This window comes from Ricinus communis, chromosome 3 (assembly GCF_019578655.1).
Source record: "Ricinus communis isolate WT05 ecotype wild-type chromosome 3, ASM1957865v1, whole genome shotgun sequence".
Classification (NCBI taxonomy): domain Eukaryota; kingdom Viridiplantae; phylum Streptophyta; class Magnoliopsida; order Malpighiales; family Euphorbiaceae; genus Ricinus; species Ricinus communis.
This window is the reverse complement of record NC_063258.1, coordinates 27,346,928-27,371,277: the sequence shown is the minus strand read 5'-3', so window position 1 is coordinate 27,371,277 and position 24,350 is coordinate 27,346,928. Positions and strand designations below refer to the sequence as shown.

Here is a 24,350-nt window from a genome sequence, read left to right as displayed (position 1 = left end):
AAATAGTTTTGGGTTATAAAGTAGAAAAACTAGCTTGCATGCATGCATGTGGTCATATATATATATGCTCCATCTTTTTCATTATAATGTAGACTTTTACCACTTTAATTTATAAACGTGCGTTTAGTTTTTTTGTTTTGGAAGGTTTTGTGTGCTCATACGTTAATGCTCTTTTACCTAGCATTACTAATTAAGAAAAAAAAAAAAACACAATTATATATATAACAATGAGAATTCTTTTAGACAAAATAAATTCATTATCAAAAATTTAATGTTCTTGCCATATGTTGAGATATGTTGAAATGCTTATTTCTTAACCATGTAGATGGACACACTGCCTCCACTGCAGAGAATTCCGTCTTTTAAATCACTCAATTTTTTTAAAAAATTAATTATTTTTTATATCTAAAGCGGATTCTTTTCTGATAAAGAGAAAAAAGAGAAATTTTTCCTGAAAGAGAATTTATAAAATCTTCTAATACAGTTTAAATAAATTAAATAACTTATCTTATGGTAATGGTACCGTTGGAAATGATCGAACAAGGAATAATATAATTATTTTTAAAAAAAATATAATTTATAGAACATGAAGTAAATGATTTTCAAGTTTGGTTCGCTTCATTTTTCATGTTCTGACATTTTATTTCATTTATATTTAGAATGCACTATAAAGAATAAAATGCGGTTTTATATTAATTAAATATCATATTCAATCCCCTCCCCATGCGTAATTGCTCATACCATTTTCTTTGCAGGATAAACTATTATTTAATTTTCTTTATTTTGAAGGTTTATTAATTTTGAGTCTCTGAGCTATCATTTTAGCATTTTGTCACTTTTAAGATAATAAATAAATCAAAACAAAAAACCTAACACCCCACGAATTTCAATTTCACCCAAAGACAGAATTAAGGTCCCACTTCTTAACCACAAGAAGCCCATAAGAATTGAAATGGGACTTAAAGAAAGCCTAATTGAGCTTTCCGATAAAATAATTCCAGGCCCATATCCGCTCCAAAGAGACAGAAACCAGCTTGGCTAAATTAGTCGATGACTAAACGCCAAGCGAAGTCGAGTCGAGCCGAGCCTATTATCCTTACAGTAGATTGTTGTGTAGCTATGGATTATGGAGCTAAAGAAAACCAGAGCCATAAGATAAGGATTTAAAGCCCCACCTTTCATTTCCCTCTCTGGCATCAATAAGCTCTATCATCACCACATTCTCACCTTAATCGCTACACACGAACAAAATACTTTCTTTGGGCTTTTCTGTTTCTTTTTGGACTATCAAAGACTCTGAGGTACCCTAACTTCTAACTTGATTATCAGTTTCTTGGCCTTTGCTTTTTAATGCTGCTTTCTGTATTTTCTTTTGAATTTGCAATATTGGGTTGTCTTGATTGCTCCTGTTTTGATTAATTCTTTTGCTGCTTTTGAAAGTTCTAATTTTGCTAAGGCTTCAGCATTTAAAAAGTTGTTAACTTTTATTTTGGACCTGTCTGTTATTGCTAGAAGTTGATACTTCGGCAGTCATTGAATTTGAAATGAGAGCATGAGTTAATAGCTTGTTTTTAATGTATTCCTATCTTAGTTCTTGCTAACGTATAAAGACTCTGTCAAAGAACTTTGTTAGAACTAGAGTTGGGGATTCCTTTGCGGTTTTAGATTAGCAAGAGTTGAATCATGAGGTTGACGTTAGGTATTGAATTATTTGCACTCTAGTTTTGTGTTGAGCATGACATAAAATTTTCTGAAAATTTGCATTGTTCTAGGTGAATATGATCATCAAACAGACCTCATTGTGTCTGTTAATTATACCGAATCAATTCTTTGAAATTCTCATTATTTTGGAATTTAATTCTTTTTTTCTAATTTTGGATTCGGGAGAGTAACTAAAAAAATTTTGAAGTTACAATTTTCAGGTATGTTCATAGTAAAATGCTTTGTTATTTGTTTCATAAAAACTATGCTATGATTGGAGGAGTTTTCAGTGCTTTTCTTTTTGTCCCATTGACTTAGCTGCTTTACCTGGACTGGTTTTTGTGCATGTGATTGCAAACTGTCCCTTGTTCAGCTAAATTGCTCGCTTTTTCTTTTACATTACTCATTATCTTTGAAGACATTATGCATCCTGATTTTAGCACAATAGCTACCTATACATTTAATGTCAATTAATTTGAGGGAAAACTAATTTGGTCCACTGCTTTGCGTCTATGCTGTGGCAGGTGAAGATTGGGATGAAGAGCTTGTTCTAATTGGAGACTCAGCACTCAGCTTTACATTTAAGCAAAGATGACAACTGTAGTCCCATGTTCTACAAGCTCTATTTCTCTAATTCCTGGAACTCCCTTTAGATTAAAGAAGAATAATAATCTTACCAGATGCAATTTGCTAAGAAAATCTTCAAAACATGTAATATCCTCACAAAGACATGTGTTGCCTCTTCTGACGTCTGTTGGATTGTTCCCACATTACAGAAGGGATTGTAATTGGCTTCATAGATCTATTGTGTACGGTGTATCAGCCACAGGGACTGATACAGATGTAGTGATAGAGGAGCCAGAATCACCTGTCACAGATGAAAACTCCGGTGGAGCCTCAGATATTCCAGCAGATGCAGCTGAAACTAGTGAAAACTCCTCCATCAAGTCAGACTCAAATCGTGCTCCAGCTCAAACAAAACGTTCAAGGCCTGGTAGGAAAAGTGAAATGCCACCAGTAACAAATGAGGAGCTAATTCCTGGTGCAACATTTACTGGGAAAGTGAGGTCTATCCAGCCATTTGGTGCTTTTGTTGATTTTGGAGCTTTCACAGATGGTCTGGTGCATGTTTCCAGGTTAAGCGACAACTTTGTAAAGGATGTGGGAAATGTTGTATCTGTCGGCCAAGAGGTAACAGTGAGATTGGTTGAAGCAAACACTGAGACAGGGCGTATTTCTCTCACTATGCGTGAAAGTGATGATACCAATAAGTCGCAGCAACAGAGAGATGCTCCTGCCACTGCCAGCAGTGGCAAGCCAAGGCCTGGTCGAAGGAATGCACCAAAATCCGGTCAGAGAAGAGAAGATAATAAGATCTCAAAGTTTGTTAAAGGACAGGAGCTAGAAGGCACAGTCAAGAATTTGACCAGGTCTGGTACTTTCATATCTCTACCCGAGGGTGAGGAAGGATTCCTACCCACATCAGAAGAATCTGATGGTGGACTTGAATCCATGATGGGAGGCTCATCATTGGAGGTTGGCCAGGAAGTTAGTGTTCGGGTACTGCGTATTTCAAGGGGACAGGTTACCTTGACAATGAAGAAAGAAGAAGATAATAAGTTAAATACAGAACTTCTCCAAGGTGTTGTCCACGCTGCAACAAATCCCTTTGTTCTGGCTTTTCGTAAGAACAGGGATATCTCTTCATTTTTGGAAGAGAGGGAGAAAATGGAAAAAGTAGCAAATCAACCTGTGGAACCAAAGATCCCAGTAGAAGTAGGAGAACAGGAGAAACAAACTGAAACTGTATCTGACATATTAGAGGTTCAGGGACAGCCTTCAAGCAGCAATGAGGGATCAGACAGTGTTACTTCGACAGTGGCTGAAACATTAGTAGATGAAACTTCTCCAAAAGAAGTGGCTGAGGAACCAAGTATTGCTGGTGACGATGAGGTTCCAGGAAGCATAGAATCTAGCTCACCACAAAGCGTCGAAGCTGCAGTTCAAACTGTAGAAAAAGAAGCAGAGGAAAGCTCTGGAACCCCAGATCCTATAGGGAGTGTATCTACTGCAGATAATATAACTGAGCAGACTCCTTTAACTGATGAGATGGGAAGTGATGGAAAATCAGGTCCATATGGAGAAATATCTAGTGAAGTTTCAACCCCAGTAAGTCCTGCTGCAGAAGAAGTTGTAGAGAATCAGCTTGGTGAGTCCATAACAAATGAAGAATTGCAAACTCCTATTGCAGAAAATGAGATTTCTTCCATTGCACCAGTTGAAGATGAAGGCACTGGAGCAACAAGCCCTGATGAAAATGGCAGTATTACTGGCTCAGGCGAGCAAGCAGACGTTCCTTCTCTTCAGGAAGCTACAGGTAACCACTTGAAATTTAAGATAATTTCTGCAGAATTGTTGTAGATTGTTATTTAAGAGGAAGAAACAAGCATTTAAGGGCTAAGATTTTGTCTAAAGAATACTTTGAGATATTTAATATACAGTTACTTGATAATAATAATCAAACTGCAGTCTTCTTCCCATGATATCTTGTCCTCGGACTTGTTTCTTCTTGTAGATAATGTCAATGATGGGAATAAATTCTTTTCATCGACTTATATCATACTTCACTTTTCAACCAAAAGAAGTTACAGAAATGCCATCTTCTCTGTTTTTCTTGGTACCAAAGAATTTTGGGTAAATAATAATGGTTTCTGTTCTCTTTGAAATCTGGGAGATATGTGGTTTGAAGTGTTAATCAGAGTATTGTTCTGTCACATTGTTTTAAGAATTTGCTTCTATGAACAGATGGAGAGGAAAGTGCTGGCAATTCTGATCATTCTGGAAGCACAGATGCGGCTGAAATGCTGCCTACTGAAAGTCAGGAAATTGCAGAAGTAGTGGAGAACCAAGTTGAAAGCTCCAGGGAGGAAGTGCAGACTCAAGCATCTGCTGCTGAGGCTGAAATTCCTTCTGTCATACAAGTTGATAGTGAAAAAGTTGACACAGCTCCTGAGAAAAGTGACAGTTTTGCTAATCCAAATGGACAAAGTGACAGTTTTGCTAATCCAAATGGACAAAGTGACAGTTCTTCAACTGAGAAGAGTGTGAAAGGTTTCTACCTTCTTCATGCTTGTTAATATTTATCTTGTCTATGGATTTGGAACAAACTTCAGTTTCTCACAAAATGCAACATATTTGCTTCAAAATATCGTAGATAGGTCTTAGTAGTTTATCATCTCCCAAAATTTGGGGGTCCTTATATATATATAGGTGTCTTGTTGTTTCTTTGTATTACTTCTGTGTAGATTTATATTTGTTCATCTTCATAAGAGTTAAGTTCTGCAATCCAATCAAGTGAAAATACTGATCGATCTGGAGATATGGGTGTGTGCAAATCCTGTTTTCAGAGAATCAGCAGAACTTTAATGTCCAGTACCAAATCATAATGCTGCCTCCGAGCCATATCATGATTTATGAATACTACAATCTTGTGCCTTGAAGTGGGCGGGGCCAATGCCCAAGAGCGTTGTTTTTGCAAAAATTAGAAAGAATATTTCTAATATTACTCTATGATCAATCAGACATTAAGGATAAGGCTCTATAAATAATATAGGAAGCCGTCCCATTCTGAAATTTCACATCTTCAGATTTAATTGATCTTCTTTTTGAAAGTTGCACACCCCCCACCCCCCCCCCCCCCCCCCCCCCCCCCCACCCACCTCTAGTTATTAATTTACCTTCTTTATTTGGAATGATTTGCAGCAACCATATCACCAGCGTTGGTGAAGCAGCTTCGCGAAGAAACTGGAGCAGGAATGATGGATTGCAAAAAAGCTCTCTCAGAGACTGGAGGGGACATTGGTAAAGCTCAGGAGTTCCTCAGAAAGAAAGGATTAGCAAGTGCAGAAAAGAAAGCTAGCAGAGCCACAGCTGAAGGAAGAATTGGTTCTTACATTCATGACAGCAGAATTGGTGTGCTGGTAGAGGTGAATTGTGAAACAGATTTTGTCTCACGGGGGGAAATATTCAAGGAATTGGTTGATGATATAGCCATGCAGGTGGCTGCATGCCCTCAAGTAAAGTATCTTGTTACTGAAGATGTCCCTGAAGAGATTGTGAACAAGGAAAAAGAAATAGAGATGCAGAAGGAAGATCTTTTGTCGAAACCAGAGCAGATTAGATCAAAGATTGTAGAAGGACGAATCAGGAAGAGACTTGAGGAGCTGGCATTGCTGGAACAACCATACATTAAGAATGATAAGATTGTGGTAAAGGACTGGGTGAAACAGACAATTGCAACCATTGGAGAAAATATAAAAGTGAAGAGGTTTATTCGTTTCAATCTTGGTGAGGGCTTGGAGAAGAAAAGTCAGGATTTTGCTGCTGAGGTGGCTGCCCAAACTACAGCGAAACCAGTTGCAGCACCAGCAAAAGAGCAGTCTGTTTCAGCTGAAGCCGAGGAACCTGTTGAAAAGTAAGTACTAGTTCAATGTTGACTATGATGCATGATGACGATACAGTGTTTACTTTGTATACATTGGTTCTTGGAAGGGGAAGGGGGAATAATGAGGAAAGGCAGAGGAAGAGAATTGTGTATGAAATTGAAAAGGAGTAGAAAGATAGGAAAGGAAACAAAATAGCAAAGGAATTATTAAGGCAACAAATGAGAAAAATAAGGGGAGAAAAGCAGAGGAAGAAAAGATAGATAACTAGTTCCTCTTTTAGTTTATCAGCATTGAGTATGACCAACTCAATGCACATCAACAAAAACTGAAAATAGGAAATATCTAATAATCAGTACTTGGTTCTGAATATTTGCAGTAATCTAATCTTTATCCATACGTTTGAAAGTATCTGATTTTTCCAATATTCCCTACACACTTGTTTTTCAGACCACCTGTTGTAGCAGTTTCCGCTGCACTTGTAAAACAGCTGAGAGAAGAAACAGGAGCAGGGATGATGGACTGCAAGAAAGCTCTGTCTGAAACGGGAGGAGATCTTGAAAAGGCACAGGAGTATCTTAGAAAGAAAGGTCTTTCAGCTGCTGACAAGAAGTCTAGTCGCCTTGCAGCAGAAGGCAGAATAGGCTCCTATATTCATGATTCCCGCATTGGAGTTCTGATTGAAGTCAACTGTGAAACGGACTTTGTGGGTAGAAGTGAGAAATTCAAGGAATTGGTTGATGATCTAGCTATGCAAGTTGTGGCTTGCCCACAGGTACAGTTTGTGTCCACCGAAGAGATCCCAGAGAGCATTCTCAACAAGGAAAAGGAGCTCGAGATGCAGAGGGAGGACCTTGCGTCAAAACCAGAGAACATAAGAGAGAAGATTGTTGAGGGCAGGATCTCAAAGAGACTTGGGGAGCTTGCTCTTTTAGAGCAACCCTTCATTAAGGATGACAGTGTTTTGGTGAAAGACCTGGTGAAGCAGACTGTTGCTGCCATAGGGGAGAACATAAAAGTACGAAGATTTGTTCGATTTACCATTGGGGAGAACACTGAAGATGCAAAAACAGAAACAGAAACCGAAGCATAGGACAGAAAAACCAGACATTGAAGCAAATTTGAGTTAGGCGCTAAGCATTACAGATGAGCAGTGTGACGTGAACTAATTTTGCATGAGAATGACCTATTAATTTTGTTCGCTAAAGCGAGTGAGTCCCCTTTTCTTCTTTTTCCCTTCTCTTGTAGCTTCACCTCATGATTGTAATTGCTGAAGTTCTTTTTGGCATCTACTTTTTGTAAGATGAGAAACATCAAGTAAATGATTTTCTTTTCTTTCTCCTTTTTTTGTTTTTGCAATTTGGAGTAGAACACAATGGAGGTACTGTCAGATTATTTCTTTTATTACTATTTAAAGAAATTTGATGCTAATCTACAGTTTCCATATCTGAAATTGAGACTTTGGACATATGATGATATTATGAATGAATGGGAAAGGGAAAAAGAGAATTTTCTGATCAATTGTTACTGATAGATACTTGGTAACTTTTCACATGGAAAGATGCCGCTGCATGCATAATCTGGATACATCCCAAGTATAATCTTAATTCGGTGTTAATGTTAAATGCCCTTTTCTCTACTTTTGGGTACAAATCGCCAGAGGTCTACAGCAATATCCACCTCCCTCTTCTTATGAAACTTGTACATCTGTGGTACATCATATCGAAGCTGACAGAAGAAAAGAAAAGGAAAAAAAGAAAAAAGAAGCAGCATTATTACAGCAAAAATAGGATAGAACTGGATAGTAAGAAACCACACTATGTACCTCACATAAAACCTCAGCACTACTAGCACCCAAGTCTCGCAAGGCTGCCCTTTTCACATGCTGCAAATAATAATCTATATGTCATCATTGTACCAAAAGACGAACAAGAAGAACCATTTAATATTTGATCAAGAATGTATCAGTATTACCAATGATTAGTTATAGACTTTACAGTATGCTATACTCCTTGCTAAATAAAGCTTCCATTATCATGAGACAATCTAATTCTATTATACACTCCCAATGTGCAAAAGTTCCAGGGAAAGTTCTTCATGAAATACTCCTCGACTGGGAGTGTAAAGTAAACATAGTATTGATTTAGTTTTATCATTTTAAAAATTGTAGTGTATTTCAGATCAGCTAATTACGAACAATTATAAGGGCCAGTTCGAGAACTGCTAGGAGCAAACAGCTTACATCTCTTGTTGAGGTCTTGTGCAAAGAATAAACAGCCTGAGAAGCAACCTGACTCCAAAACAAAAGGTGGAATTATAAAAAACTAGATAGAATGAGAATTAATCTTTTCAGATTCCCATTTTTACCTTTAAAGCCACGGAAAGAAAATCCATGTCAGCACCTTTTTTTCGGGTCCCAAAAGGAGGATTCATCACAACAGTATCAACAATATGACCTAAATGATAGATCACAACCATCAGAAGAAGATGTGAAGTCAAAAGCCAAAAACCCATAGAAAAGGTAACACTAACAAAATTAACTCAGAAAACCTTTTCTCCCCATCCAGTAAGGCTGATAACAAACAGAAAAAAAATTCCACTTGTTTTGTTACCTCTCCATCCTAAGTTCCGGACGTCACACTGAATAAAATTTATGTCCAACTGCAGGTTCAATCATTTAACAAGGGAAAAATACATCAACCACACAATTATTAAAAGATCAGTCAGCAATAGAAAACCATATCCATGCGCGCACACAAACACACAACCAAGGAGATATTGTTCTCTAGCACAAGCCTACTTCATGAAGAACTATTGCACATGTACTCTATTAAGCCAGCAACAGCCATAAAATAATTACTCATAAAAATTAACGAAAGACAAATTACCTCAAGTTCCTCCGCATTTAGTGATGCTATCTCAAGAGATTCAGAATCAACATCAATGCCAATAACCTGTCTGTTCCACAATTAGAAAATTTACAAGAGACATAAAATGAAAACCAATAAGATTGATTCCCCAATAACTAACGCAGACAAAACTCAGAAGATAACGCTCTATGAGGATGACGAGCAGCAAAGGTCATTACACATACAAATAAGATATTCCAATTGACATTCAATGACCAAACTGGCTCTGAAAATGTAGAGAAGATGCGATGCAACTCACTCTGCACCCAGAAGAGCAGCTGCAGCACCCAGGGTGCCACACCCACAGCCAAAATCTGCCACAACCTTGTTGCTCACATCACCAAATGAATTTTCTGCCTGCTCAATTATAAAAATTCACATTAGTCACTAAAATCTTTCCTTGTTTTAGATAAAAATACCCAAAATATCATGTTAAAGATTCCAAAGAACACAAATTACCCCATACGCTGGATATTCATAATAAGTTGAAATAAAATAAAAGCATAAAAAGGCCATAAAAATAAATAAAGAATACAGATAAATACTATATTCAGCAAAACCTAGAAAAGGAAGCGAACCCAGAAGAGGAAATGACGCATAGAAGTTGGAAAAAACAGTGACTGAAGCAGAAAACAAGAAAGAGATATAAAGAGAAGGCACGATAGAAACAACAAAAAAACATTATATTTCGTGATGATGATAATATGTTGGTGAAAACGGGGGAGAAAGAGACAGTGTAGAGCATGCGAGAAGCAATGTGAGGTCCAGTTGGATACTGCTCTAGCTCAATCTGCAAAATCAAATATAATTTACCAGTAAGTGTAAGTGATGATGTGATTGACTTCAGCGCTTACCTTATATATATAGAGAGAGAGAGAGGGGAGAGGTAGAGAGAGGGACAAAAAGAAAGAAGAGAGAAAAAGGAAAGAAAGACCTTTGGATTGGAGAATTGTTGAAGATCACCTAAATGGCTTTCTAATTGCTTCAGCTTCATCTTTTACTTTTCCTCTGACCAAACAGAGAAATAAAGAGAGATAAGAGATTCAAAGTAGAAAAGTGTCGGGTTTCTTTTTCTTTTCCTTTTTTTTTTTTCACAACCCTAATTCAAAAGCTTCTCAGAATGAATATGGCGGATATACTGAAATTCACTTTTCATGTTTTTTCAAGGATAAATAAATAAAAATTATTTTCTAATTACTTTTTAGATTCTCAATCCACAGGCTTAGGGGTCGTTTGGCTGCAGTTTCGAACTTAATATTTATTTTATTTTATATTTCAAATTCAAAAATTACTTTACAAACAGTTTATAAAAAAAAATTAATAATATTATATAAAATATATTTTAAACCTATTTTTCAATACCACAACAATTTCCTTGTTCTGGTATATGTGAAGGTGAAATCAATTTCTTATTTTTAAATTAAAACTTGCACACCAGCGGATTACAATTTCATTTAAATCAATTACGTTTAAGAGATCATATTTGTGTCAACTGTGTTTAGTAAATAACATTTTTTTTAAATAATTTATAAAATTTAAAACTGATTAAATTCCGAATTGGAATTCATAAAAGTACATTAAAATATATTATTTATTTTAATTATTATAATAAAAATTTAAAATTAATTAGTTTTTCTATCTTTTCTAAATAAGATTTTTATGTAATCAAATATAATAAAATAACTAATTTCAATTCCTCTTTTTTCCCTTTGAAATACTTTTCTTTTTTTAATTTGAATTGGGTTTCAAGTTTCTGAAATTGGATCAGCTCACAGTAAGTATTCGAAGAAACTGTTAAACTCAAAAGTTTTTGAAATCAGAAATCATATATTATTGACTGAAAGTGATGCTGGTTATGTACCAGCATTTACAAAACTGAATTGAGAAAATAAAGTCTAAAAGAATCTAATACAAACAGAGGTCCAATAAATCCGGACATTATTAACAAACAAAACAATCAAAGACTTAGTTAAAGAACCAAGTCCAACAAGCCCTTCCTTAAACTGATATGCAATTTGTAGTCAGTTTACTGCTAACTCCAAGTAGCTCCCTTAATTTGACGAACACTTCAAGTCTTAAAGGCTTAGTCATAATACCAACTAGTTGATCTTTAGAACCACAATGCTCCAGCTTAACAACCCTATCTTTTGTTAGATCTCGGAGGAAATGAAATCTAACATCAATGTGTTTGCTTCTTCCATGCATAACTAGATTCTTAGATAACTTGATTGTAGAATTGCTGTCACAAAAAATATCTGTACATTTTACTTTGATTGTAACCAAGTTTTTCAAGGATCCTACGCATCCATACAGTTTGACAAGCATAAGAGGCAGCGGCTATGAATTCAGCTTCAGGGTAGAGAGGGTGACTACTGGCTGCTTCTTTGAGGACCAAGCTACTGCACCTGAACTAATTAAGAACACATACCATGATGTACTTTTTCGATCCTCAATATCTCTAGCATATTCACTGTCTGAGTAGCCAACCAACATTTCTTTTCCTCCTTTCTTGTAAAGAATTCCCAACTCGGTGGTTCCTTTTAAGTAACGAAGTACCCTTTTAACAGCTTGTTGATGCATTTCAGTTGACCTTTCCATAAATCTACTAATTAAGCTCACCACAAATGCCAAGTCATGTCTGGTAGCAGTCAGATACATGAGGATGTCTACCATTTGTTTATAAATGGTTGCATCCACACTCATGCTTCCTTCATCTTTTAAAAGTTTACAACTTGGTACAATTGGATTTTTTGTTGGATTACAATATTTCATGCCAAATCTTTCAATTATTTCATTGGCATATTTTCTCTGACTGGTGAAAATTCCTTCACTATCTTGCACAACCTCCACTCCAAGAAAATATTTCATTCTCCCTAGATCAGACATGTCGAACTCTTGCTTTATGGAGTTCTTGAAATCTTCAAACATTGCTTCATCATTACCTGTAAAAATAAGATCATCAATATACACACTCATCATAAGCAACCTCCCTTTATTTTCAATTTTTGTAAACAATGTGTGCTCACTTGGACACCTCTCAAAACCTTCTTTTATAAAATAGGATTCAAGTTTGTTGTACCAAGCTCGCGGAGCTTGCTTGAGCCCGTAAAGGGCCTTCTTGAGTCTATATACCTTATCTTCTTCACCCTTTATTTCAAAGCCTTGAGGTTGTTCAACAAATACGGGTTCATTCAGATCTCCATGCAAAAAGGCGCTCTTTACATCAAGTTGATACACATACCATCCTCTACAAGTAGCAAGAGCTAGAATCATTCGAATGGTGTCCCACCGAGCTACATGCGCAAAGACTTCAGTATAGTCTATGCCAAACTGTTGAGAGAAACCTTTTGCGACAAGTCGTGCTTTATACTTATCCACTTCCCCATTTTCATTTAGCTTGGTTTTGAACACCCATTTCACTCCTATTTTTTTTGCTCCATTTGGAAGTGCAGTCAGCTCCCAAGTTCCATTCTTCTCAATGGCTTCGATTTCTAACTTCATTGCCTCCCTCCAATTTTTGCTTTTAACTGCTTCTTCAAAAAAATATGGGATCACTAGAAGCAGTAAACAACACCAAATTATTTTCTGCATCAGATAATCCTTCCCCACTTTTATAGTCTTCCATCCAAATTGGTGCTCTTCGAACACCCCCCCCTCCCCCCCTTGAGATAGATTTGGAGAATTATGTTCAACTTTACTTGAAGAATTTGATACAAAATTTGTTGCTCCATCTCCAACATGCTCTTCGTCTTCTTCTTCATCTACGTGCTCAGTTACATGTTCGTCATCTACATGCTCAGTTACATATTCACGAACCCTGTCATCTTCGTCTCCACAATCAAGAATTGTTTTGTTGCTACCTTTTTCAATTATTTTTCCCCAATCCCACATTTTATCCTCTTCAAAGACCACATCTCTGCTTATAATAATTTTTTTTATCAGAGGATTATACATTCTATAGGCTTTAGATTCTTGACTTAAGCTAAAGAATACCATTGGAGACTTTTATCATCAAGTTTCTGTCTGTTTTTACCTGAAATGTGAGCATGACCAATGCAACCAAATACTTTAAGATATTCTACTGAAGGTTTAAAGCCACACCAAGCTTCCTCTAGCGTCTTATCTTTCACAGCAAGAGTTGGACATCGATTGAGCAAGTAAACTATCCAGTTGACAGCTTCTGGCCAAAAAAATTTTGGAACATGTGTCTCTGATAACATGCATCGTACCATGTTCATGATTGTTCGATTCTTTGGTTCAGCAACTCCATTTTGTTGTGGATGTAGGCAGCTGTGAGTTGTCTTGCAATACCATTTGAACTGCAATACTCATTAAACTCAAGTGAGGTGAACTCTCCACCTTGGTCAGTTCGAAGACACAAATAACATTTCCTGTTTCATTTTCAACTAGATTCTTAAATTTTTTAAACATATTGAATGCTTCTGATTTGATATTCAAGAAATAAGCCCATATCTTTCTATTATAATCATCTATGAATGTGAGTATGTACCTCTTATGACTATTTGATTCTGGTGTAATGGGGCCACAAATGTCAACATGTACAAGTTGCAATTTCTGCGTAGCTCTCCATTGACTCTTCTTAGGAAATGTTTGTCGATGTTGCTTGCCTACTGTGCATATAGTACATATAGTAGAAGAGTCATTAAGATTATGAGGCATGCCCTTTACCATCTCCTTATCAGACAAGGTCCGTAGACCTTTGAAATTTAGGTGCCCAAATCTTCGATGCCACAAGTTAGTTTGATCCTCCAATATGATCTTTAAACATTTAGGAGCTTGTACTTGTGTTTCAGCAAGGAGAATAAACATTCGATTAGAAGACATTTGCATCTGCAGAGCCTCACATAGGGGTTTGGTTCAAAAGCTAGGAACTGCAGTGTCCTATTTAGTGAGTAAAGCGAGAAACACCTAAGAGTGAAAAACTTGGTGAAAAAAAAAAGTGAAACACCTGAGAGTTGGTGAGGACTGAATTTAAACTGATTTCAGAATTGGCAACAGATAAATATGTGAAAGCTGCCATTCCTCAATTTGACGGTTACTACGACCATTGGGCCATGCGTATGGAGAATCTTCTCCGATCGAAAGAATATTGGGACCTGATAGAAATGGGAGTTCCTGGGATAGAAGAGTCTTTTGTTGTTTGTTTATTATCATCATAAACGAGGATTGATTATGCAGACGCAAATGTCTTCTAATCGAATGTTTATTCTCCTTGCTGAAACACAAGTACAAGCTCCTAAATGTTTAAAGATCATATTGGAGGATCAAACTAACTTGTGACATCGAAGATTTAGGCACCTAAATTTCAAAGGTCTACGGACCTTGTCTGATAAGGAGATGGTAAAAGGCATGCCTCATAATCTTAATGACTCTTCTACTATATGTACTATATGCACAGTAGGCAAGCAACATCGACAAACATTTTCTAAGAAGAGTCAATGGAGAGCTACGCAAAAATTGCAACTTGTACATGCTGGCATTTGTGGCCCCATTACACTGGAATCAAATAGTCATAAGAGGTACATACTCACATTCATAGATGATTATAGTAGAAACATAGGGGCCTAGTTCAGAAGCTAAGAACTGCAGTGTCCTATTTAGTGAGTAAAGTGAGAAACACCTAAGAGTGAAAAACTTGGTGAAAAAAAAAAGGAGTGAAACACCTGAAAGTTGGTGAGGATTGAATTTAAAATGAGTTCAGAATTGGCAACAGATAAGTGTCCTAGTTTGTGGCACTTATAACACTCTACAAGTGCTTTGTTGTATCCTTGCCTGCCTCTGCCTCTCCCGCGACCTCGGTTTCAACCTCGACCACCTCAGCCCTTTTTGTAAGAGACATTCAATGCATGTTCATCACCTCTATGCTGACTATTCATTCGTTATTCATGAACAAGTAAACTGCTTTGGAGCTCATCTATGGTTAGTTTGCTCAAATCATTGGATTCCTCTATTGAACACACCACATAATCAAATCTGGAAGTCATAGACCTTAGAATCTTCTAAATGATCATGACCTGCTCTATTTTCTCTCCATGAATTTTCATCTTATTCACAATAGTCAAAGTCCGAGCAAAGTAATCATCCACTTTCTCCCCTTCTTTCATCTGTAGCACTTCAAAGTCTCTTCTTAAAGCTTGAAGTTGAGCTCTCTTGACCCTTGTAGTTCCCTGGTATTTTCGCTTCATAGAGTCTCATATGCTCTTAGCGGCACTCTTATCAAGAATTGTCTCCAAGATAGTGCGATCAATAGCCTGAAAGAGATAATTTTTCGCTTTTAGATCCTTTAGTTGCACTTGTTTTTGTGCTTCTATTAGCTCTATGCCATCTTCTATCCCAGGAACTCCCATTTCTATCAGGTCCCAATATTCTTTCGATCGGAAAAGATTCTCCATATGCATGGCCTAATGGTCGTAGTGACCGTCAAATTGAGGAATGGCAGCTTGCACATATTTATATGTTGCCAATTCTGAATTCATTTTAAATTCAATCCTCACCAACTCTCAGGTGTTTCACTCCTTTTTTTTCTTTTCACCAAGTTTTTTACTCTTAGGTGTTTCTCGCTTTACTCACTAAATAGGACACTGTAGTTCCTAGCTTCTGAACCAGGCCCCTGTGTGAGACTCTAATACCAAAATATGTTAAACTCAAAAGCTCTTGTAAACAGAGGTCCAATAAATCCGGACATTATTAACAAACAAAACAATCAAATACTTAGTCAAAGAACCAAGTCCAACAGAAACATGCATAATAAGCCTGCTTATTTGTTTAATGAAAATTATGCCTAATAAGGCCGACGGCTTTCTCTCTTTTTCTTTTTTTTTCTAACTTTCTCATTATCAAATATGAGTTTGAAAACAACAATAGCTGAAGATTGGCAAGGTGCTTGGTTCGACATGCACTTTTATTTCTATGTCATGTAATGCTGAAATTACTGAATTTCAGTGTCTTTGTGTAGCTCATGTCCTGCTTGGCAATGCTGGCTTGTGATATTCTGAGATTGATGACAAGCTTCTCTAGAATTGATGACAAACTTCTCAAATAGCATTATATCCACGTAACGCCAATAGAGTGTGGCTCATGCTATTGCTTCTTTGAATTTTACTATTGTTTATGATATCTTTCTTATAGAGGATATCCCTCCTAGTATTGCTAACTTAATTATTAAAGACAATTGTATGGCTTTTGTTTGTTGATATTGTTATATTATTATACTAGTGATGGTTCGCAAGACAAAAAGGGGTTTTAAAACCTCTTATATTTTAAGAATGAAAAAGCAATATTTTTCTCAAAACAGGCTCAAGCCATCCCCCTTAAATAACAAAGATAATCACACAAGAACCACATTTGTCATCATTTTATTCAAAAAAACCCAATCCGATAAAAAATCATAAATAATATCATATGAGCAAGTTCAATGCGAAACCACTCAAGACCGCCACTAGTAATGACTAAGAAACATACAGACGCATTTGATTAAATAAAAGCCAAGACATTTTTATATAAGACTTAACAAGAAAGATGTAAATCTTAATAAACAAAGTGTGGAAACAAGTGACTCAAATAATTTCTCAAGGCGCTCTCATTATAAATCTTTTAAGAGACATCAGGCAACAAAATTAGCACAAGTTTATGGCAGTATACGCACCAAGGAGTACAGAAACATCAATGGATCAGGGATCCAGAAAAAGCATTCTACACGAGCACCGTCAATTTCTCAACATCCCAAGTGGCAAATTCCTATCTCTTGAGGTTGCTTTTGCCATTTTGACTAAACCATGAATAGAGCACAGGTTCCAAACCCTAATACAAGTAAAATCCTACAGATAAAAGAATGTATTTATACAACATATCGATAGGTAACATATCGTCCTGCAGTCTCACTTGGCCTGATAATCTTCACAACTTGCCCACGCTTCAGCCCATAATATCTAGCAATTGGGTCAGAAATCTGAATACGAGGCAACTGTACAATAACAATATAGCATCAGATTCTGGTACCACAATTAACAGTAAAATAAATATGCATATGCAACTTTGATATCCAATTTCCTGAAAATTGGATGACATTTGCTTGCTTAATTTCAAAAATGCATTAAAGGCCCCAAGAAAAAATATACACCACAAAGGACTACATATGCATGAATGGCTCCAAAAACCATCAATACTTGGTGAAATCATGCCACTCATGAAATCAAAATCACCAACAGAAACCATCGTATACTTCTCCATCAATTTCTTCTTAGCCAAATGCTGCGCGATTTAAATAATACTTTTATGATTATCTAACAGTTAAAAAGCTGATTGAGGAATACATTAATTCGAGGTACATAACATTCCTGTGATTAGCCCATTCTGTACTCCAATGAATTTGTTATATTAAGAATATGCCAGCTCACAAAACATTCAGATATGAAGTACAGCCAGCTCTCCCTGATCATGAAAGATGAAACTTCTTCCCTAAATCACAATATCATACCCACAAATGGTATGGAGATAAATCCTTTTTTTCTCTCTACGACAGTCTAGTGATAAATATGGATGTAATGAATGGTCACAAGGAAAGATAATTATTCAGCTATACATGTAAGGAATAGCTCATGGTATCATATCTATGTATAATCCCTCAATCTAAACAAAAATCAAAGTGCAGACAAACACCAAAAATCACTTATCCAATTGAATATTATGAGAATGCAATAATATGATTCCCTGACCTGTGTTTCTTTCACGGTGTATCTCTCCAATAATGTTTTCTTCTCTTCATTTGTAAGCACCTGGTGCTCAGGGACAAGAACATGCTCTTTGATGTTAACCAATAGTTCGGACTCCTGTATCAGTGGAGTTGAAAGACATCAACATCCTTTCTGGCATTCTGTTAAAAATGCATATAATCATATAAAGGAAAGGAAAGTTGCAAACTATTACCCATTCTTGGCAAAACAATTCATGAATGAACAAACAGTAGTCTAAGCACCATAATTGTTACAATGCAACAACAAGAATTTTCATACAGCTCCATATAGCAGCTATTTTTACCTGGAAGACCTCCAAGTGGAATTTTGAAGCTATCTCAGCTATACATGTTCGAGCAAATGGCGTCAAGCTCTGTTGAACAACCAATATTGCCCTGAAAACATTCTCAGACTTCATGCGATTGGTATAAGTCTTCATTGTCTTAACACCAACCTTTTGTTCCTCAGGAAAGAAAACATAAATCTGGTAAAGAGGTAACCACTAAGGCAATCAGCAACAGAAAACATAAATCTGATACAGAAGAAACACAATAATTGCTGCACATTGCATACTGTCTATGAAACATACATTCTTAATACTAAATGAGAAAGAAATCGAATTTGTTCTGATTTTCTGTAGGATTAGACATACATGTTTTCTTCCTTGTTCTTTCTTGGCAAATATTATCAAATAATAGGATATAGCAATTACAATATAACAATGAAACCCTGAATGGTAGACGATGTCAGTGGTTTTGCAGGCTTACTTTTCTACCACATTATGTTAAAAGAGAAATAAAGATACAAGAAACTTCGACAGTGAACAAGTAAATAACACAGGTCATTTTGCAGCCAAATAAACAAGAGCTTTTTAGCAATATTGGCTACAGCCTACAAAATATGCCAAAAACAAAAACATTATTCAATTAGAGCCAAGAAGGAAAGGTGCAGTTGTAAGACTTTCACAAGATAATGACGAAAGCAAGACCTAAAGGAGAGCATAGAAATATTAATATGTCTGTGCATGTGTCAAAGGATGACTAACCAAGAAAAATAAAACAAGGTCACTTCAGCAGCACACAACTAAATAATACAACCTACTAACCCACAATGAGGATAGCTCCATTTCCAGCATGAATAAATATGTGGTCTAACAAAACTCATTATTGAAGGCATATCATACAGCCTCAAGTTGGTTTAGAAATAGCAATTTTGTTGGGTAAAACTATCCAAAAAAAAAGAAAAGTTAATGATATTTAGCTATAAAAAAGAAATAGTCAAAGATATATTACCGAATCAGAGCCATCGCGCTTAGACTTATGTATGACAAGATCTTCCCTCTTCATGTTGTCACCATATTTCGAAGTAAACTGATGCTTTGTGATATTGATCTCAGAATCCGTAACTAAATAGGTCCTATCTTTGAGCATTTGCATCACTGTTCTTCGGATTCTGAAAAGCCTCTTGATTTCATCCTCAGATAGAGTCATTTTTCCCTCACTGAAATCGTTTTAAAAATAAAGCATGTCCATTAGGTAATTTAGGAATCAATATTATCAACGCAACAGTTCACGAGAAAATAATAATAATAATAGTAGTAGTGACGATAATAATAATAACAAGTCAATATTAACACAAAAGATCAAACACCATATACAGTATGGACATATAATCTAAATTTAATAAGACTAATCTTATCTCTTTTCACTAAAATTTTTTTGAAAAGAAGAAAAGATAGAACGCTACATACTGGTAAAATGACCAATAAGAAACAAAAACCTAATCAGTGGAAAACGAATTAAAACAGAAATCGAAACTAAAGGGCTTACTGAAAGATAAAATATTTATTTCTTTTTTAAAGAAAGGAAACACAATTCGATAGGCGTAGTCATAAACGCATAAACCCTAATAGAGAAAGGTTTACCTCTCTGTTGCGAGCTTAGACAAAGTATCGAGGGAAAGCGAAACCTCGGTCGATTTTTCTGCTTCGGTTGTATAAAAAGAAAAAAGAGCGGCCAATCAAAATGCTACGGTTCTTTCATAATTCTTATTATACGAAGGGTATGTGCGGAGGCGGGGTTTGGTAAGGGTTAATTACTAAAATATCCTTCTTTATCTTTTTCTCTTTCAATTTTTTTTTCAAAAGAAAACAAAAAAAGAAAATGTGACACTCATCTTTTTCTGATCGCAATATATAATTTCTGTTTTCTGAAATGGGACTGAAACATAGATCCTGTGAAACACTGTGCGGCTAATTCAAGCATGGCAAATGTTTTTCTGCCATCGTTATGCAGTACTCATTCGTGGAAGGTCCATAAGTTTTACCTTCAACACCGCAAAGATTCTTTTAGCACAAAAAGAACCATTCAGAAAGAGCCATTTTCAACATCAGGCATCCATCAACGCTTTGGTCTTATTAACAAGGAGAGCGAAATAAGTTGAGATACAGGAACTGGTAGTTATTTTTTATTAGATATTGGCGGTCATTTTAGACAAGAATGGCAGTCCTCATGTCTATTCCCAAATTTGCGTATCAATCGATCCTCACCGCCAGCCACATATGTCACCTAACCAACCTTCAATACTTTCCTTATCCTGGAGGAAGAGGACAAGAAAAAGAAAATACATATATATATAGGCATTGTTTGGATTTCTTTTTCTAAATTCATGGATGTGAAATCAATGAGTTTTAAGGATTCAATCATTTGAATTTAACATTCACTGGGGTAAATCTTGAAGTTGTCAATCAACGAGAGAGAGCAAACAAGCAAGTATTCATACAAATTTGTAGCCTTAGCATCCAGAAATTAGATTACATGAGAGGCATGGGAGAGGACACAAGCGCTATAAAACCTCAGTGTTCATGAATTCATAATATTTTTCCATATTACCTACTAGAGAGTTTCTTAGTACAACCAAGTCCTAATACAATATCTAGAAATAGCAGATACCAAATTTTGAGACCTATTTATATATAGGCTTCCAAGTTCTAACAATCAAATAACAGAACCATCTGCCCAGTGAAATGGTTTGCCTCTTCCCTAGTGACAATTATCTCACTAGTTACGATTTTTGCACTTCTCCATTGCTCTTGGGGCTGCAAGAAGTAGATGTGAAAATATTCAATGGTGGAGGCGTACCCACATACTAACAATCAAATAGACTCGACTGTACAACGAAAAGACATGAGGAAAATTTCATTGTACTATAAGGCCAGGTGCATTGCATGGCCAATGCACCAGACAAGATGTGAAAAGCAGAACTCTTCGAATATTGCTTTTTATGTTTGGCAGGACGTACCTAGGCCAATTGCCTCTGAACTTTTCATGATCCTCAGCCTCCTACAAGTGTCGGTGAACATCCTGCAATACAATATTAGCAAAATCATGAAGAACAAACACTGCTACGAATTAGTATAAGAGCACTTATAGTAAGTTAAAAGATTACATTCAGTTACAACTCATTTTCAGTACAAAAAGGATTTTGTAGTTAAAAAAGTGCAGGCCAGGCATCTTGATGTTGCACTCTTTCAGCTCACTGCACAGATTCTGCACTTCCAAACTGGGTACGGAAAATATGGTTGTGGTAACAGAGAGGAAGTTGGGGTAGAACGCAGTGACACTTTTGCCATAGAGGGCCCTTCATTTCTGATAATGCATAGATCTGAGTATAGTTGTCAGAAAAATTACTTATGGCCCATAAATGCCAATTAGTCAAGTAGAAGTTGGATCATGACCATTTCTGAAGTCAATTTGGAATTGATAATCAACAAGTAATGGAGGAGCTGCCTCTATTAGTAGATTAGGTGACGAGATAAATTTTGTAATCTCTTGTTGAACTATGAATCCTAGCTGCACAAATCACATAATCTATAGAGCATTGCACTCCTGTTCCCAGAATCCAGAGTTGCAGTTGTCCATTGCAAGGAATTCTTTCGTACAGGTAAATGCTCACAAATTCATCCAGCCTACAGGTGCTACTAGCCATTACTAGAAAACATCAAAAGCTGTAAATTTGAAATCAGAGGATCAGACTCACTTCCATGGAACATCACCAACAAGCATCCAATCACCATCTTTGTCTTCATAGGTGAGTACATATTCAGAACCATGCAGGAGATCCATCAATCGACTCTCACTCAGTCCATCTCGGCTGGGAACTCCATGAGAACCACATTGACCTGAATCAATTATGGATTAGGAAAAAAAGAAATTTAACTTCCTTCAGATAGAATGTGCAAAAGGCAGGGTGGCATCTGTAGAGTCATATAATGAACACTCAATTTTTGGGGATCATTTTGCTGCAATGGCCAGATAACAGAAAATTACTTTTCTAGATTACATCCCCAATCTCAAACACAAGAGAGTTCTTATCTCAATATAAACAAAGGAAAAAGTTCATTTTTTATCAAAACTCAAAAACATCATGAAAGGATTTATTCATGAAAGTTGTTGACAGAATCTGGCGTGACAGAGAGAGAATAAGGGGATAGATATTGCAACGGAAGATAGGAGAGATTACCAATTGTAAAGCAACTGAACATCTTTTCGAGTCCTGAAGAAAGTTCCATATAGCTGCTGTAGGTTTTGAGATCAACTTTCCTCAGATAAGGAGCTCCATCCATACTGACCTTAATGTACAGGCATCCTGAACCCGTTTTGGCTTCTGCGTCGTCATCATCATTCTTTGGAGGTTGAGAACCCATAGTATTCTTTCGGAATGAACGAATTGGTGGCCATCCCACAACTTGTGCCCTTTCAGAAACAAACACAACAATAGCCCATCTCTTTAGCAAGAACGAAACTAGATCAAGTCTAGTTAATGCAAATGATCCCCTTATAAAATTGTATCATAAAGTAGGAGTCCATGAAAAATAATAAAACCTAATAACTTGAAAGTTCATCTAAAGTATGTCCAGAAACCTGGTTCGTTCATCTCAAATCTGCAAAACATATACAAGGTGGAGATGGAAATCATTTGGAACTTGTACACATACTGCATCACATGTATGCATGAAGACGCCAAGAATGTAAAGTAAAGCAGCACAGATTGAGAAAGTCCAGTTTGATACTTTGATGCTCCACAAAAACGACAGGGATGAAACAGAATGATCATGCAGAACAGAACAGCGTTCTTATTCCAGTAACAGATGAAGCAACAACAACTTTTCAATGTTAATTTCTTTGCAGATAAAATAATGGAATGCATTTACTAATTTTCTTCTTCTACTACTTTAATTTTTTCTAAATCAATAGTCCAGAAAGCATTTCAGTGATTTAGCATTAGCAAGCAAAAAATTCCATCTTTTCATTTTTCCTTATTATGCAGATGTAGTCCCTGAAACTTAAAGTTTCACGCCAGCTGCTCATTTTTTCACAAATAGAACTGAAACAACAGAATACAAAGTCAAAATTTTATCTCTTCTTTTTCTAATTCTATCAGAGAACCTGAAACTGCAACAGAATGCATAAATTTAACCCAAAATAAAAACTCCTCAAAAGAAAAGAGAGGAAGAGAGTAAGGAAGTAAGTAGTAAGTTACTTGGAAGCAGGAGCAACTTGATTCTTCTTCTCCTGCCGTACCGTCTTTGGAGACTGGGGCAACCCATCTTTGACATGACCCGAATCTGAAGCAGTAATCACCTTACCAGCATTAGCAGCTCTAGGAGAGAAACCAGGCTCAGATCCATCAGTAGCAGAGAAAACCCAGTTACCAGAACCACCATGAATTGCAACAGAGAAACCCCTTTTAGCACCTGATGACATAAAGCTCTTGTTACTATTATTATTTAAGCCATTCTCTCTTTCTGGTGATTCAGAGCCAGGTAAGCCAAGTCTCAACTCAGTAGCTTTCATGTTAAGACCATTATTAGAGAAGTTTTTATCATCAGAGTTTTTTGTTTCCATTGAAGGAACCTCTGATGTTAAGCCTATGTAATCATGCTCTAAGGACATAGACATCAAAAGAAACAATCACTCCAAAAAAAACAAAAACATTAACTATTTTTATCTCAAGAAGAAGAAGATAGTATTGAAGAGAAAAGACCCCTTCTTTTTTTCTTTCTTTTGTGTGTTTGTGTTTGTGTTTTCTTTTAGTGTACAAATTGAGGAGATGGGTTTTGTTTGAATATTGATGATGAAAGTAGAGAAGCTGTTTTCAGCATTCACTCTTTCTATATAATCCTCAACACTCTAGCAGAAATGAAAATCCAAAAAAAAAAAAAAAAAAAAGAGGAAAACGAAATTATCAAATTAATTAGATTAATTAATCTTGATTAGTTAATCTAATTATTATGTGGGCTACCAGCCCGACAGGTCAGAGGAAAAGTCTCCCGGCAAACTTTTTGATAATGCCCCTTTTGAAATACTTTGTTTTTCTTTTTTCTTAATTATAAAGGTGCACCGAGAATGCTAACGTGCGCTGACCGGAAGAGCAGTTAAGATGCGCCTGGGAAAATGATAGAACGATAAAAAAAAAGGCCAAAAATGACTCGGATTTTGAAGGGTTTTAGTTTCCTTTGTTTTTTCATTTTTCTTATTAATGTG

The 24,350-nt window shown here is 36.2% G+C and overlaps 4 protein-coding genes across 5 annotated transcripts; 1 reads left to right on the top strand and 3 right to left on the bottom strand.

Moving 5' to 3' along the window:
- Positions 1–1,146: 1,146 nt before the first annotated feature.
- Positions 1,147–7,484, top strand: LOC8268329 (polyprotein of EF-Ts, chloroplastic). Its single transcript, XM_048371552.1, has 5 exons — positions 1,147–1,301; positions 2,226–4,078; positions 4,507–4,812; positions 5,464–6,175; positions 6,594–7,484. Exons 2-5 carry the CDS (start codon positions 2,293–2,295, stop codon positions 7,234–7,236), a joined length of 3,447 nt encoding a protein of 1,148 aa, XP_048227509.1. The 5' UTR covers positions 1,147–1,301; positions 2,226–2,292; the 3' UTR covers positions 7,237–7,484.
- A 150-nt stretch (positions 7,485–7,634) lies between these two features.
- LOC8268330 (rRNA N6-adenosine-methyltransferase METTL5) lies at positions 7,635–10,246 on the bottom strand. Of its 2 annotated transcripts, none has more exons than XM_048371554.1 (9): positions 9,987–10,246; positions 9,631–9,842; positions 9,312–9,409; positions 9,032–9,101; positions 8,756–8,804; positions 8,511–8,599; positions 8,386–8,433; positions 7,969–8,028; positions 7,635–7,871 (listed from the first exon to the last, which is right to left on the bottom strand). In XM_048371554.1, the coding sequence occupies exons 2-9, from the start codon at positions 9,649–9,651 to the stop codon at positions 7,764–7,766; spliced, it is 543 nt and encodes a 180-aa protein (XP_048227511.1). In that variant the 5' UTR covers positions 9,652–9,842; positions 9,987–10,246; the 3' UTR covers positions 7,635–7,763. The 2 variants fall into 2 exon arrangements, with proteins under 2 accessions (XP_048227511.1, XP_048227510.1); XM_048371553.1 differs by having other exon boundaries at positions 9,786–9,842; positions 9,987–10,244.
- A 6,379-nt stretch (positions 10,247–16,625) lies between these two features.
- Positions 16,626–19,894, bottom strand: LOC8268331 (DNA-directed RNA polymerases II and IV subunit 5A). Its single transcript, XM_015716160.3, has 5 exons — positions 19,730–19,894; positions 19,098–19,305; positions 18,110–18,289; positions 17,788–17,901; positions 16,626–17,036 (listed from the first exon to the last, which is right to left on the bottom strand). Exons 2-5 carry the CDS (start codon positions 19,293–19,295, stop codon positions 16,911–16,913), a joined length of 618 nt encoding a protein of 205 aa, XP_015571646.1. The 5' UTR covers positions 19,296–19,305; positions 19,730–19,894; the 3' UTR covers positions 16,626–16,910.
- A 666-nt stretch (positions 19,895–20,560) lies between these two features.
- LOC8268332 (auxin-responsive protein IAA27) lies at positions 20,561–23,963 on the bottom strand. Its single transcript, XM_002514220.4, has 5 exons — positions 23,347–23,963; positions 22,327–22,559; positions 21,844–21,985; positions 21,106–21,167; positions 20,561–20,902 (listed from the first exon to the last, which is right to left on the bottom strand). Exons 1-5 carry the CDS (start codon positions 23,763–23,765, stop codon positions 20,865–20,867), a joined length of 894 nt encoding a protein of 297 aa, XP_002514266.1. The 5' UTR covers positions 23,766–23,963; the 3' UTR covers positions 20,561–20,864.
- Between the last annotated feature and the right edge of the window lie 387 nt (positions 23,964–24,350).